Genomic DNA, 15,213 nt, shown 5'->3' on the forward strand with positions numbered 1-15,213 from the left:
TTCCTGTGCTTAGCAATGGCTTTGGGGCACAGTGGGAGGAAACTGATGCTAAATGGATAATTCCTGATTTCTTGTGTACAAACTTTTCAAGCTGCTTTACCTGTTTTAATGCAAAAGCAGTCCTTAGAACCAAAGTGTAATCCCAAAGCTGTGTTGATGCAAATGATCTGAGTGCCAAAAAAGAAGCCCTTGTGTGAAGAAGGATAAAAAAGTGGACCTCAAGATGAATTTTGTTTTACAATGGCTGCTTAAAACATGTATGGTTGGTCTTATTAAAAAGAATGTGAAATGTGTGTACACTGTTGGATAAACATAAATGGTTTTGTGCTATTCTTTCTTTCTTTCCTTCCAGATTTGAACATGGAATTCAACCCATCAGATCATCCACGGGCCAGTACGATATTTCTCAGTAAATCACAAACAGATGGTAGGTTACTGAATTTATTACAGTATTTGCTATTGTAGGTATCTCTAAACTCTTTGTTAGAAGGCATGTGATAGTCTTTTAATATATAATTCTCCTCACAAAAAAAAAAAAAGAGGCTTTTACAGGCATCATGTTAGAGTTGAAAGAAGTCACGCCTTTAATTATTTTTTCAGACCAGTAGTAGAAGGTACAGGTTTGAATCTTGTCATGTCCTGAAAATCCAAGTTCCAAGTAGTCATTGTATTAAGTCTACAAATATGGATAAGAGCTTCATATAATTATATTTTAAAAATATTTTTCCCTAAATCAAAGATTTTCTGCTTAATTTTTTTTTTTTTTTTTTTTTTTTTAAACTCTGAACATTAGGCCAAGCTTCTGGGAGATGTAAATGCCAGTGTTGCATTAGCAAAGAAGACAGTCCAGAGTTTTCTCCAATGCAGCTGATACTGTAAAGTATCTCAGTACTAGACTTTAATAACAGAACAACTTCCATCCCACCCAAACATTCTCTCTTCTTCTTTCATTATGGATTTGATATAATCATACATTTGTCTGGAGTGGGTTTTTTTTGTATTCATAAACAAAATGATCCCTCTGGAATTATGTCTGCTAAGCAGGCCTCTTGATGCGAGTTAGTAGAATAGAAGCTATTTATTCTGGCTTTTGCATTCCCTGTTGGACATGTATGACATGTTGTTTTGGAAGTAGATGAATAATCGATGCAAAACACATTATTTTCTACCAAGACTTTCAAAGCAGTTTCTACATAGTAGTTCTGACTCTTCAGTATGAATTCTTTGTCCTTCCTTCTGCTGCCTATAAATGCTATTTTTGATTTACATAGTAAATTGCAGTGCCAAACACATAACTTAAAAATAATACAGTTTTTACTTACTGTATATTTTTTGCTAATTTTTGAGCATGACTAGAACAAAGAGGATATACATTTAGGCCTTAATTGAAGAGTTGATTATGGGAATACCTCTTTTGCCCTTCAGATTGTCCTTGTGCATTCAGCCCTGGTTCTGTCAATGCCTTACTCTGTGATTTTGGATGTGATATACCGTTCTAATCTGGTTTGGTAGCCTTTAATATGGTATTTTCATAGTATACTGTATTATGAAGATGTTGTCTATTTTGAAGTGTTTTTATAGTGGTTTGATACTGTATATCTTATATGGGTGCTCTCTTTCTTGTAACAGCTTGTTGAAAGAAATGGCGGAAAAAAAATTTCCAAATCCAACAACTAAAGTTTTGACCAGACCTGATGCTTGTAATAATAGTGATTAATTTATTACAGTATGAGATTATCTGCAAGCATTTTTTAAATGCCGGTTTAGACCTATGCTAGAGTTGATCAATGAGACTTTGTTCTAGTTTAAGTGATATGGTTAACATCCTTTTGAGTGAGAACAATGCATTATCAACAGGAGTGTAATATTTGTTCAGCTATCCTTGATCATTGTGGAGAAAATCCAAAGACTTACTTTGCTTGTACAAAAGAAAGAAGATTCTGCAGATGTTTATCGACTGATGTATTGCCAAGAACCATCCCGTTCTGGTGAGAGAACTCACAGTAGTGTGCATTTTGCTTGGCTGTACTTCAGGCCCATTGTGGAACCAAATGAGATGTAGAAGTTATCGCACTATTCAGGGATGTTGCCTAACACCAAAATGCAATAAAATGCTGGTTAAGGGGAAAATATAAGGGGGTTTTAGGGTGTGTAGGCTTGTATTCTGACAGCCTGCTGTGTAGTCTAGGGGATCTCCAAGTCTTCTTAAGACAATGTAGAAGGGAAGAGCTGACTTGGCAAAGTTGAAAAAACCTAACTTAGGCACGTAACTACATCTCTCCATTACTTGTATAGTGTTGGGCTGACAAACCTTCCTGTTGACTGTAACAGAAAATATTTCTATAGATAAGACCTGTGGAGATTTAAAATACACATATTGGAAAGCTGAGGGGCATCAGGACTCAAGGTTTCATCCAGGATCTGGCTGCAACTCTGGAGTGTGCATCGCGTGTTTGTACTGTGGGAAATGGCCAAGTCCATCACTATGTGCCAGAGTGATTCGGTGACGTTGCCTTCAGGCAGTTCCACGTTTGCCTCTCTCGTAGCCCTGTGCTCTTTCAGCCTCACTGGTAGTCTTGTAGGACTGTCCTGGCACAGGAACTGTGCTTAAGCTGCTTGTGATCAGCATGTGAGTAAAGAACAAGCTGACTACCCCAAATACAGTGAGACAGGACATGGCATCTCTATAATATGTGGTCAGAATTTCCCATTGTTCTGTGAAGCTTGAATGCCACACTAAGCGTTTAAATCTGTCCTGTTCCTCTTAGGCATTAGTCTGAATGTACCCTTAAGTACTTGAAAGTTCAGTGAATTTGTACAAAAGTTGAAGACTACCTGAAGTAGCTTTTCTAAATGTGTCCAACTCTTTGTAGGAATTTTCTAGGTGCTGAATCTTATGTGAGTAGTTCTCCCTGTTTAGAGAGCTACTAAAGAATACCACCTTTTATGGCTTTAATTTCTATGAGTGCTTTATGAAACTTCTCCCTTATTTGCTGAGTTTGTCCTGTAAGCAGGATGGTCTAGGTGACTAAAAGCCATGCACTCTTTAGTGTGTGGTTGTGGTTAAGCCAGGGTTTCCAAACCTTAGCCCTCCAACAGTGTAACTTCCTTTAATTATAACAAAGAGAGCAACCAATGCTACTTCAGGGCACTGATGATTGTCTTTCCTTTAAGAGGGTTACAGTTGTCCACCTCTCCTGACTTATATTAGGCTTTACACATATAATGTGCTGACTAAATTTTGCAATATGAGTGCAAAAGGGGGCTTCAGACTAAGAGGATTTTGAAATTGTATTTATCTAGTGGATGGAAGTGAACTAAGCTGTACTTAGTCTTCAGTGTTACCTGGGGCCAATCTCCTGTCTTGGATAAAACAAAACAAACAATACTTACAACCTCCCAAAATGCATGGCATTTTTATTGATGTAATCATTAAGGATTTTGTTGTTGATCCTGATATAGGTAACATTAAGACAGTCTATAGAAATTGCACAAAGAAAGTTTCTATTACAGCTCAATGAAAAATACATATATGCATACATGTACACACACGTACATATATGTGTGTATTTCCTCAAACCCTTTTATTCTGGGATATTTTCCTACTGTTTAACAGTAACAGTTTAAAGTGCCTGCAGAAATACAAACAGGTCATTGACCTTAAAACAAGGAAAAATAAGAATTTGGCAGCATCTCAGTCTCCACTTGAAGAGTTTCTTTCCAACTTTCAAGTTTTAAAATGTTAGGAGAAAAGTAGAAGTTTAATTGTTTAAAATGACTCTAAATCTGTTCAGCTTCATTTCATCAAGGCTTCATGTTTGAAAGCCAAAAGCCTGGAGTTTCAGTTAGGAGTTTATACTACAAAATGATGGTTAATTATAACTATGGTCTGGTCTGCTGAAGACCAGGCTGTGCTGTGTGAGCAGTGCAAAGTATCCTTAAACTAATTGAAGCCAAGTGATGGAATTGCCTCTTTACAGTCCTTTTGGCTTGGCAGAAGTGACCTTTTGCCCTATGCAATTATCATCTTACCCTTGTTTAAAGGGAAGTTTGTGATCACGAAGGAGAATGGTTGTGATAAAGTGGGTCTCTGCTATGCCCAACTCCCATCAGCATATGTTCTGGAAAGAGTTGGGCTTTATGTTACGCAGGGTGAGCAAGAAGTACAAAAGCACAGCTGCCTTCTTGTGGTCTCTCACTGAAGAATCCAGGCTAACTGAATTTCTGTTACATGGGGAAAATAGGGGAAAGGAGGTCAACGTGGTGCTCAGAAGAATGTGCAGCACAAGCAATGCTTGAGCTGGGAGGAGCAAGGGGTGTGTAGAAATACATTAATTTGTTCTTTTGGAGATGTGCAATAGCAAATGAGCTGTGAGTAATATTCTTGCTTTGGTAAATAGATGATTGTACTTCTGTGGGGAATTGAGTAATGGGTACAAGGGACAATCCAGAAGATAAAAACTAAGGTAGGGAAAAGAAGGTGATTAAAATGGAATTTGGAGTGTATGTGCAGACTGTTTTTATAGGATTTTGTCCATAAGAACTTCATATGCGGTATAATTGTGATTAAAACACTGCTAAATAACTAATGACTGTGTTCAAAATTTCGCCGTTAACAGGTATTAATTTTCAGTTATGTATTTTATTAGGCTTACATGCAGTTTATCAAAATTGTTTACTGCCTGTACATTGCATTACGCAATACTAGACAAATATTTTGACTATTCATAGAAGACAGTATCTACCATCATTTTGTTGTTCCCCTTTAGATTACTTATATCCCTTGCTGGTGATAAATGCAGTGTGTGGAACTTAAGCATAGTGCAGTGTGTTAGCAGGATTTCAAGCAGTTTAAGTATTTACTAGGTGATCAGAATTTTCCTGCTTTTCCTGTTTAATTCTGTTTCTTATACAATGTCCGTAATTGTGGATCTGAGCATGTACTAAGTGACATGGCTAACATCTGTCATGTGTGATTCTCCTTTCTGCTCCCTGGGAGGAAAATTATGTAAGGATTTAAAAAGTTTTTTCTTATTTTCATTTTCTGTCTGCATTAAACAATTATTTCACAGTATTCACACATACAGCCTTGTTTACGTGAGATTGCTTGCTTATAACAGATCACAAATGATGGCTTCTCATCCAACAGGGAATGGACAGGCTATCCCACCATTATAACACTCTTGTGTTGCTAAGTGCATTGGGTTGCATAGCTTTCAAATCATGGTGCACCAAAGTGCATTTAAATCACCTACAGCATGAAACCATTATTATTTTAATCCTGCAATTTGATTTATGTGTTAGTTGCCTTCAGACTTGTATTCTAAATGCTGTGGTATTTTCACTGGAACAGAGCTCCACAGGCTCTCTATGGGGTGAGTTAATTGGGAAAGTGCTTTAAAAGAAAAAATTAAATAGAGTATATTTAGTCAGCTGTCATAAGCATTTGCCTGACAGTTAAGACTCTATACATCTATCTCCCTTGTTGTTGCTGTTTACATTCTGAATATTTTGGCTAATTGTGGCTTTGACTTGCAACCCTTGCTTGTGGTGACTGTTTCATAGTCACCAAAGTAATACATTTTCATTGTTGTATCTGACATGAGTAATAGTTTCAGGCTTGCTCCTGATCATTACAGAAGGCAGGAGTGTAATGCTTATGCTTTAAGGCTCCTCTATGGGAGTTAGTGCACAGTAAGCTATGATGAGAATTTGCCAACTCCGGAGTGCAGCTCTTTAGGTGCTTTCATACCTGCAAGGAAGAGTAGGCCACTTTGCAGCAAGATGCCTTGCACGAAGGCACTAGTGGCTTAGGAGCACCCCCACAGAGAACTGGTGAAGGATGGCTAATCCATTGCTAACGCGGACTGTAGCTTACTGCATATTAACTTTCCCCTGCGCACCAATGCCTGGTGAAGTACCCAAACGGATGAGAATTTTTATCCATCACTGCACTATTGAGCAAAAATGCCTTTATGCATACAGATATATGTTCCTTCTTTGTTTGATATATAAATATACTTGATTAGTGCAAAAGCAGTTATAATGTTGCACTTAGATAGCCTCCTGTTTTTGCCTTTTTTTTTTTTTTTTAACAAATGGTATATAAGAAGCTTAATCAGGAAAAATAGTCATGTAATATTTCTATCATATTTTGTGTTTTTGCAGTGAGAGAAAAACGCAAGAGTCTCTATATAAACCACGTAAGTGAAAATGCCTCGCTATGCAGCTTTCTCCTTGTTGTCTATATTATACAGTAAATAAGATTTATCACACATGATTTCCATATTGATGAAAGGGTGCTGATGCTTCAAGTGTCTGTTCTGCATCAGGATCCAGAAGTATAGGTCTCGACTACTGAGTTAGTGGGATGGATCTGTTGAAGACAGTATGATGCTCACGAGTGCACGTAGGTAACTGGTACCTGGGACATAGAGCTGCACACATTCTTATGATTTTAGAAATTATTACAAAAGCTCTCAAAATTTTAAGCTGCATTTGTATGCAAGCTTTCTTTGGCAGAGAGCTGCAGCATTTGACGTTTACACAGAAGTTCTTAAGTGCCTGACCAGTGCTGGTGCAATGCAAACATGGACTGACATGTGCTACATGCCGATTGTGAAGATGGGGTTTTGATATGCTTGTGTACTCTGGGCATTTTTCAGTTCAGTTCTCTGCTGCTTGAATCAACTTCTCAGTGAAGCTGAGAGCAAATCCCCTGTAGCCTACTTTCAGTGCAAGACCAGGCTCTTTCTCCTAGTATAAAGCCCTTGGAACCAGTGCAGTTCCCAGTACGTCAAGCACTATGCTGAAGAATCTCTAGTTATGCCTCAGTAAAATTGAGAAGGGAAAGAACTAATTGTCTCCTGAATGGTATTTGCTTTTAGGGTGAGGTGGGGAGAAGTTCTGAAACTTCACTCTATCTGGAAGTATAGGGCATCGTTCCATGAATAATTTTTAAGCCAGTACAGCTGCTGGAAGAAACAGATACAGCTTACAGCCTCCGCTTCCCCTTCTGCTGGGGCAGACATTTGTACAGCTCCAGGTAAACTGAACGGGGACATGAGTGCAGGTAGGTTCAGTACAGCTAAAAGCTAAAACTGATCTGCTCCTAAATGTGATTCACTTCTGGGCTTGCACCTGCAGAAAGAGAGGGAGGCATAGAGGCAGGTATGAGCAGCTGAGTGAGAAAGCAGGACTGCTTCATTTGTTGGCAGTACTGGTTTGTGCAGTGTTTCCAATACTGCTGCCTGGCTTCAAAAGCAAGCTGAGCTTTTCAGTTTCCCAGGTTAAGTTTGTGAGCAGTCATGAGACACTGTGAGGCTTATAAAAGCCTTAAAGTCGGCCCCACCAGGTTAGCAGATATTCTTAGTTCTTCTCACCTTCTATTCTACTGTAAAACATTTCCATTGTTCACAGTGCACGTGAGGGTGGTTTTCAGTGCAATTGTATTTCTGCAAAATTACTTGTCAAGGTAATACACTGGGTTCCTGTAGACTTAATAATGGGTGCTCATTAACCTCCAGCACCCTTTTTAGTCTTGAATTTGGAGGATTAAATGCAAAAAAAAAAAAAATACTATTTAGGCACTGCAGAGCAAGGTATTGAGTTTCTGTGACCGTCCACCTTGTCATGGATGAAACTCTTGTGTGTCCTGAATTGTTTCATGTCATGTGAAAGTTGTGTTCTGTGTTAGGCAGACTGCAAGTGGATTCCTCTGGTGGACTAAGCAAAGATGACTGTTACTAGTGCTGCTGGAAGCACACTACTGCAAACCCTGGTACAAAATAGCTTTTAGGCATTGCTGGAGTTGTTGCAGAAGAGGGAAGGGTGATCATACCACTGAGGAATTGTGTTGCTGGGAGCTTAATGTAGCAGCTAATGAAGCTGATACCCCAAACACTCTACCTCTTTGTAATTTCTTTTCTTTTTCAAGTATCATTCAAAGCATTGGCTAAGGTTGCAGCAATGTAAACTTCACTCAGCAGTCTGGTTTACTACTACCTTATGTCTGACTTCTTTGTACTTATAAAGTACTTCTCCTGAACTGTAAAGTTAAAAATAAACTTTATGAAGCTGAGGTTCTTGCCATGGCTTTCTCTGTGTGTGTTCTTACAAGTCAGTTAAGTTTTTTTTAGCCAGTACTCATAGATAAGCTATATTTTCAATGTAGCCTGTGATATTTAAGTTTCTACTTCAGCACACCTATAAGTATTGTTGAGTACCCCCTAAACATTCAGTCTGCTAGAGCTGATGCACAAACTGGTGATCATGTTTGAAGGGGTTGCTGTGGCCTTGAACTGGCAACTGTGTTTAGATTTGTAGACTGCAGGGAACCATCATAATTTTCCTAGACTGCCTTGTTTAAGAAATTTGAGGAAACAGAGGAAACAGACTTATGAAGTGTATGTGACAAATGATGGGTAGTATTTATATGATAAGCAAGTTTATGATATATCCTATTGATTGATCAGTTGTTTTCCACCACTTTTCAGTGTGTGCTAAGTGCATTTCTAACAGGAGCTATTGCTGCTCATCTGTTGCCTCATTGATGTGAAGTGCTGGTTCCCCTTATCTCCTCTGAAGGAGACAAGCCAGAGGACATAAATTTTGGAGCATTATTTTGTCTTCCTTTTAGAAGAATTCCTCACCATAATGCAGCACTCTTTCATTGTTTATCCATAATGTCATCTTTCTTTTTTCTTTTGTAAGTCTTTTATACTTATTCTTCTTTTGTAATAACTAAGATGAGAAACAAAATATTTTTATCCTTTTGTGCAGTATCTTATCGATTATTTTGCAAGCAGAGTTGAACATCTCCCGAATGATGAGGGTGGCTGGCTAGCAAGATAACTATCAGGAAAACTTGTGCTTTTTCTTTTTTAACTGCTTGTCTAGTTCTGTATAGTAAAAGATGAGAATAGTAGTTTATACAAATACAGTTTTAAAATGTTACCTATGGAAAAAAATTAATATTGACTCTGTCTCATTTAAAAGTGCAAGTTCTCAGTATGGTCATGCCATTTTTCTTTTCCTTTCTTGCTTCCTTTTGTTTGTAGAATATTTTAATTGGCTGAATAGCTTCAGCCAGTTTGATCTCCAAATACAAATAGTGGGTTCCTGCTTTGCTTGACTGCACATTGTCAAAGGCTGACAGTTGCCACATTTCAGATTCACCTTCTCAGTAGGTGTGACGGAAGAAGCCAGCAGCTGCTCTTTTTTCGGGGGAAGAAGGAGTTTAAGCAGGGGTGACAGGGTGCTGTGGAGAAGCTGTCATCTCTCAGTCTTCTTAGAGAATCCAAGGAGACGTTCAACAGGTTGGAGGTGGTGCTGGATTCTTTGCGTCCCTGTAGATGCCGCAGGTTACCCCGTGCAGTGCACCTGGCATGTTTGCTTTCTTCCAGCCTATTTCCATTTCTAAGCAGTCGCGGCAGACTCTGCTTCCCTTTCCCGTTGAACTGGCAGTTGTTGGGTTTTGTTATACCTTTAATGCCTCTTCAGTGTGAGCTTGTCTTCTAATCTGCTTAGTCAAGCTGCTGAAGGGAATAAAGATGCAGACTGAGATAGAGACTTACCTTCTTCAGAGAGGAGAGATTGCATCAGTATCTCTGCCTGTGCAAGGAAAGAAAACAGGAAGACATGTTTTGTGTTGGGGGGGGGGGGTTAAGGGTGGAGAGAGAGTGAATTTTTTTGTTTGCCATAGCTAGCTGTTTGTACTGCATGATTATTTTTTTTTTGCAGGGGAGTGAAAAGCTGCTTTTTTCACAAAGGTTTTTCTAGAAATTTTGCCCTTCAGACAAGATGAAAAAGCTGTTTGCCAAAGCACTTTCTTCTCTTTTTGAGATGAAAAAGAGAATCTGTGCTTATGAGCAGTAATATCCAGTAAAACAAGGGATATTTTTTGCACATTGAAATATTTTTTGAAGGAAGATAAAGGGCAAGAAAAGGGAAGGAAGGTAAACGGAAATAATAGCTCTCTTTTGCAATTATTTGTTTATTTATTGTTCTGGAAACCTTTCATCAGCCTTGTAGCAACAGCTTTCTTTCTGCATCATCTTGTTTAGGAATCTTGACGATTTCCACTGTCTGCTATCTGGCAACTGGATATTCAAATCCCAGCAGACTAATAAGGTTTTTGTCATTCCAAGTAGAAAAACTAACATCTGTGTATAGAACAAAATTTTTTCAGCTTCCTGGGGAAAAGTTCCTGGGCATCACTCATGACAGAACACTGGTTCCTGTGGGTGACCTTGTAGAGATTCCCAACGACAGTCCTGCTGATGAGGGCCTGCAGAGAACGAGAGGGTTCCTTTGCTGTACGTAGTTTGGCATAAGCAATTTCTGTGAGCTTTTTTGCATGCTTGAAATCTTGTATGGTATTTGCTACTGTGTAGCTTCCAAATTTTCTTGTCAGATTGGATAAAAAGCCTGTTCTGCTTCCTTGTTGTAGAACTCCTAGGTGTGTGACTGGTAATCAAACACTTTCAGCTAGTGATTATAAGGGAAAAGAAGATACATGCTGAAATGAGAACACAGTCTGAAAAGTAGTTTAATCTGTGTGAAATGCAAAGCATAACATAAAGTGTGAAATGTTTTTAAGTGGACTGCCTGAGGCTTGCTATCATAAAGGTTTGTAATTGCTGTCCAAATTCCTCAGGATATTTTAATTAACATTCCTTACTCGGAAAGGAGAACAAGGTAAACTGGAAGACAGATTAGAGGCTTCTCAGGTGCTCTTGAAGCTCTCCTAGGGATTGCTTAATGTAATCTTTGCTCCTTTCCATTGCAAGATGACAAAAAAACAGATCTAGAAGGGGGCCTTCACAGGCCATCTGGCCCATCTATCAGGTTCCCTATACTGATGCCATTCATAACAGATGCACTTTAAAATGCTTTTTCAGGCTTCCAGAAAGTTAGAATAAACAGGGTCGGTTTTTTTAATGATTTACCTAAGCTTACTGTTTGGGATTTTTTTTTTCCTTAATATCTTTAAGTCCCTTCCTTCCTGTCATCTAGAGTGAAGAATTTTACTTTTCCCATTAACCTCAAGTCAATAAGTTATGTGAAGTGACATACTTCTGTAGGGGAGGAACAAAAGGTAACTTTTAAGGTAGAATGATAGCACGCAGGAGAGTTATTGTACAAGGCTACTCTACAATACTTGCTGTGCTGGGAGCATGGCAAAGTCCCTCTGGTCAAGTTGCACAACACTAGCAATTATACACTGTGTAAATATAAGCCTTTGAGCTGCTTTCAGTGTTCAAAGAAATATTTAATCTTTCAGGTTTGTAAAGCAGGGTGCTTTATCAGTGGGTAAGTAGGGCCTGTGTGTGTGCTGCAGAAGAATTTACTGTTTTGGCCATTATCAAACACTGGTGGAGCTAATGAACTGGAGACAAGATTGAATCATGTTGAAGACTGATGAGATGTAATGGGTATTTCTTAAGAGTGGGTGGACTGGATCTTTTTTTACTGTAGATACTGACAGAGAAAGGTAAACATATAATGGGGCAGTTTTCTGTACCTTTTGTGGAGGTGAATATATCCATATCTTGTCACTAAATGTAGACAGTTATGCCCTAGTATCAAATTATGCAAGATGAAAATAAATTGAAGAGCTTTGCAGAGCCATGCAGAGAATTGTGTTGTATGGCTTGCTTGATTTTTGGAAGCACTTTGTTGACCTGTGAAACCATGTTTCTACTGTGAAAAATGTTGTCAGAACTAGATCATGTCCTGAAGCAATAGAAGATCCCCAAGATAAGAACCTCCTTTTTCCAAGTCAGAAGCAGTCCTGGTATTTTTGCTTGCTGTTGTAATTTGGCTTCATGTGTACTTTTACGTGCCAGTTTTGCCTGTTAGCATTTTGGCCAGCCTCTACTGCCTGGAAGCTAATGGGCATGTCTCCACAGATGGGTGCAGCAGGCCTCAATTTTTCCATGGGGGGAAATACTATTTAATAGTACATTTTAAAAACATGCAATAACTTACACCTGGTTTGATGGAAGAAGAAGCAGTGCCATCATTATTTAGCACAGAAGCTGCTAATTATCTTTTGATGGACAAGTGCAAAAAACTACTGAAAAAGGCAGAAGCTCCTCTGCCAAACTGGAGGCTGACTGGCTGAAGGCCAGCTTGGGTACAAAAGCTGTACAGCTTCATTAGGGAAATGTTGCGCCCAAATTAACAAATCCTGCTGAGCATCAGGGCAGAGTGCCATACTAGTGTTGCTAAAGAGCTTCCAGGACAGAGCTGGCTAGTACCCTTTCTGGTCAACTCTGTGTGTTTTGGTCAGTATACACCTGTCTGTTAGATGTTTCTGTCCCAAATCACCCTGAAATTACTATTTCAACAAAAGAAATAGTAACACTTGCTCTTTCCCCACAAATTTAGGTTTAATTTCTAAGTGATGCTGAAAGGAAGGCTGAAAGAAATTTATCCTTTAGTATATTCCCATTGTGAATTAGTTAGGCATTGTTGTGATTCCTTTCAGCAGGTACATAGAAGCAGTTCTGCAGAGTTCATATGATTTTGAATGACAAACTAAGCCATTCTGTTTCTGATATATTTTCTGTAAACTTCAAGTAAATCCTTGTTCAGATATCTTAAAGCAAATGTGGTTTGGAAAGTTGGAAAGTTTCAAGATGAAGCTTGGTGAAAAAGCAGTGTCCTATCTGTGCAGGAGGGAAAACCTGCTTTTCCTGAAGAGCTGGAGACATCTGGCATTGATGGAAGTACATTGAATCTTGATCTCTTAGATCATGCTGTAATGCATGGAAAACCTTAGCAAGTTCTAAAGCAGTTTTTTCTGTTATATATCTTTTCCTGTAAAGAAACATATTCCACAAAACAGCAATTATGTATTCATTGTAACTTATTGTGTCAGCATTTCTTAATGAGTGCCTTTGGTTGAAATGAGAAAAATAACAACTGTTTCTGGAGCAAAGAGCTACAAATCACCTCCACCAAAAGAAATTTAAAAATAATAGTAAATTGATCCAGGATTCATCTCAAGAAATTGTTCAGTCTGTTTTTTTTGCCTAAGAGCAGAAACCTGCATCTAAGCTATTCCTGGCATATGTTCATTTTACCTCTTCTTTGTAGCTTTTCGTGATGGAGATTCTATCACTGCTCAAATCATTCAAACTATCTCTGCTATTAGAAAAAGGTGTTGGTTTGGGCAGGTATTCTTTGCCATCACCTCCTCTCACACTTCCATATCCTATCTTAATTTTTCCCTAGTTCAGTATAAGCCTGCTCTTTCTTAGCACACCCACAATGATCATGGAGAACAATGATGTCTTCTTTTGAGCTCACTTCAACGTGACTTAAGGCCATTATTGTTGCTCTGTTCTAGGAGAAAACCTCCACTCTTGCAGTTCTTCCTTCTAAATCAGGTTTTTCAAACCTCTGATTAATCTTGCTGCTCTGTCCTCCTCACGGACTCTGAAGTGAATTCGTCTTTCTTGAAGTACAGTGGTAAAAAGTAGATATAAAATGCCATCTGAGCAGAGTGGAAGGATGTTGTATACATGGTAAATATAAATCCTATTTGATATTTTCCTTTTTTTTTTTTTTTTTTTACAGAGGAGTCCTCTACAAGTTAAAGCCACCTGCAAATTGAGTAAAAAAATACCTTGATTCTGTTAGCAAAGTTATTGCTCAGTTATGAGCAATAGTTACTGCTCAAAAGGAGCTATACCAGTCCTTTCTTTATCCTCTGTCAGCCTTAGCAATGGGACAGAACCTGAGAAGGATCCCATGAATGTTGGAGGGTTTGGTTAGTTTCATCAAAGGCTATATAGTCTTTCTCAACCCTTTTAATTTTCCTTGGTTAGAGTTTCTCTGTCTTGCCTAAATGGAAGATTTTTGTGGTCAGCTGTAATGGATTTGAAACGTGAAGGCGTTAAGCTCCTCTACAGTTTCAGGTGTAGACTCATCCCATTGAAATGGGCAAAGAGGGGGGGGTTTCTGTACAGCAGTGCTGAATACAGAGGTGACGCTCAGCTACGTCTTTTGTCCTTTGCAAGGAGCAAGTTCCTGTGCAGCATTTTACTGAGGTTCAGAGAAGCCTATTTGACTAGACTATGGGGCTGTAGATGTCTTCCAGATTAGTGAAGCTAGTCTGTGAAACTGAGGATCTTTTCCAGTATTTTGGAAAAGGCAGAAAATCTGTCACCTGGCATACCATGTGACTGCAGCTGAATGTCAGGGCCAAAGCTGGGGATGTTGATCTACCAATAGGTTAGTTATTCACATGGCACAAGTGTGTGTATATACCCAGGAAAGTAGGGCTTGCACTTGGCACCATTCTTTAGCCTGTGAAAGGTAGGCCCTCCTGCCAAGTTAGGAACAGAAACTGAGGCATGAGACACCACATATTTTTCTGAAGTGTGAAAAGTTCTAAGCCTGAGGAAGTGTGATGTGGGCTGAAAAATGTGGAGAATTCTGTGTTGTGGTAGTTTCAGAAATAAGGTGCGTGGCTCTGATTATTGGCATGTATCATATGTTAGAGTGCTGTTTACATAAGGAAATTTAGATCTGATAGTGATGTTGCTACAGAATTGTTTTGTTTCTTACTCATGCTTGCCTTGAACTAATCCAGTCCTTTTATCTTAAATTTTATCTAAGCCTTTAAAACATGTTGGCACTTAGAATGTAGAATTAAAACTTCCCATGTACCTTTTTTTTTTTTGAAGTGATGCTGAAATGTCTACACCTCTCCCATTTCTCCAGCCACTAAACCGTCTCATTTTCAGCTGATTTTAAGTTGCTTTGCCTTTATTGTGCCCGTGGAATGTGTTTAACAGAATAATCCCAAAATTTGAACTGAACTGTGGCAGAATAAATCACCAGTCCCCTAGTAATTCTCTTTGTACACATCAATGCTAGATAATGTATTCTATGGCAATTCTATATGCTTCCAGTGCTTCTAAATTTTCTGCTTGGTGCCTTGCTTAACATATAATAGCTTGGAATGCTGATGGATTGTGAGCTTCCAAATTATTACAAAGTGCCTTCCCAAACTCCTGGAGAATATTTGAGAGGGGATAGTTTTAATTTTCTTGGTAAACATTTTCCACTTTCAAGAAAAGCAATTCTGCCTATGATTTTATTGATTAAGTGAGGGACCTTGACAGAATTTGTTAGTAAACTTTAAAATAATTTGAACATACTGTAACAGCTTCAGTAAATGACTTTTTTTTTTTTTTT

At 38.6% G+C, this 15,213-nt stretch overlaps 1 protein-coding gene across 1 annotated transcript in view; it reads left to right on the forward strand.

The window, feature by feature from the left end:
• The first annotated feature begins 358 nt into the window (after positions 1–358).
• The window catches only part of CCNY (cyclin Y), a 47,114-nt gene continuing 32,259 nt past the window's right edge, over positions 359–15,213 (forward strand). The window contains exons 1-2 of the mRNA XM_008940511.1: positions 359–427; positions 6,169–6,203. Coding sequence (XP_008938759.1) covers positions 361–427; positions 6,169–6,203 — 102 coding nt within the window. The 5' untranslated portion in view covers positions 359–360. The remainder of the gene's footprint in view (positions 428–6,168; positions 6,204–15,213) is intronic.

Source organism: Merops nubicus, unplaced genomic scaffold (assembly GCF_000691845.1).
Source record: "Merops nubicus isolate BGI_N331 unplaced genomic scaffold, ASM69184v1 scaffold7930, whole genome shotgun sequence".
In the NCBI taxonomy this organism is placed as follows: Eukaryota; Metazoa; Chordata; class Aves; order Coraciiformes; family Meropidae; genus Merops; species Merops nubicus.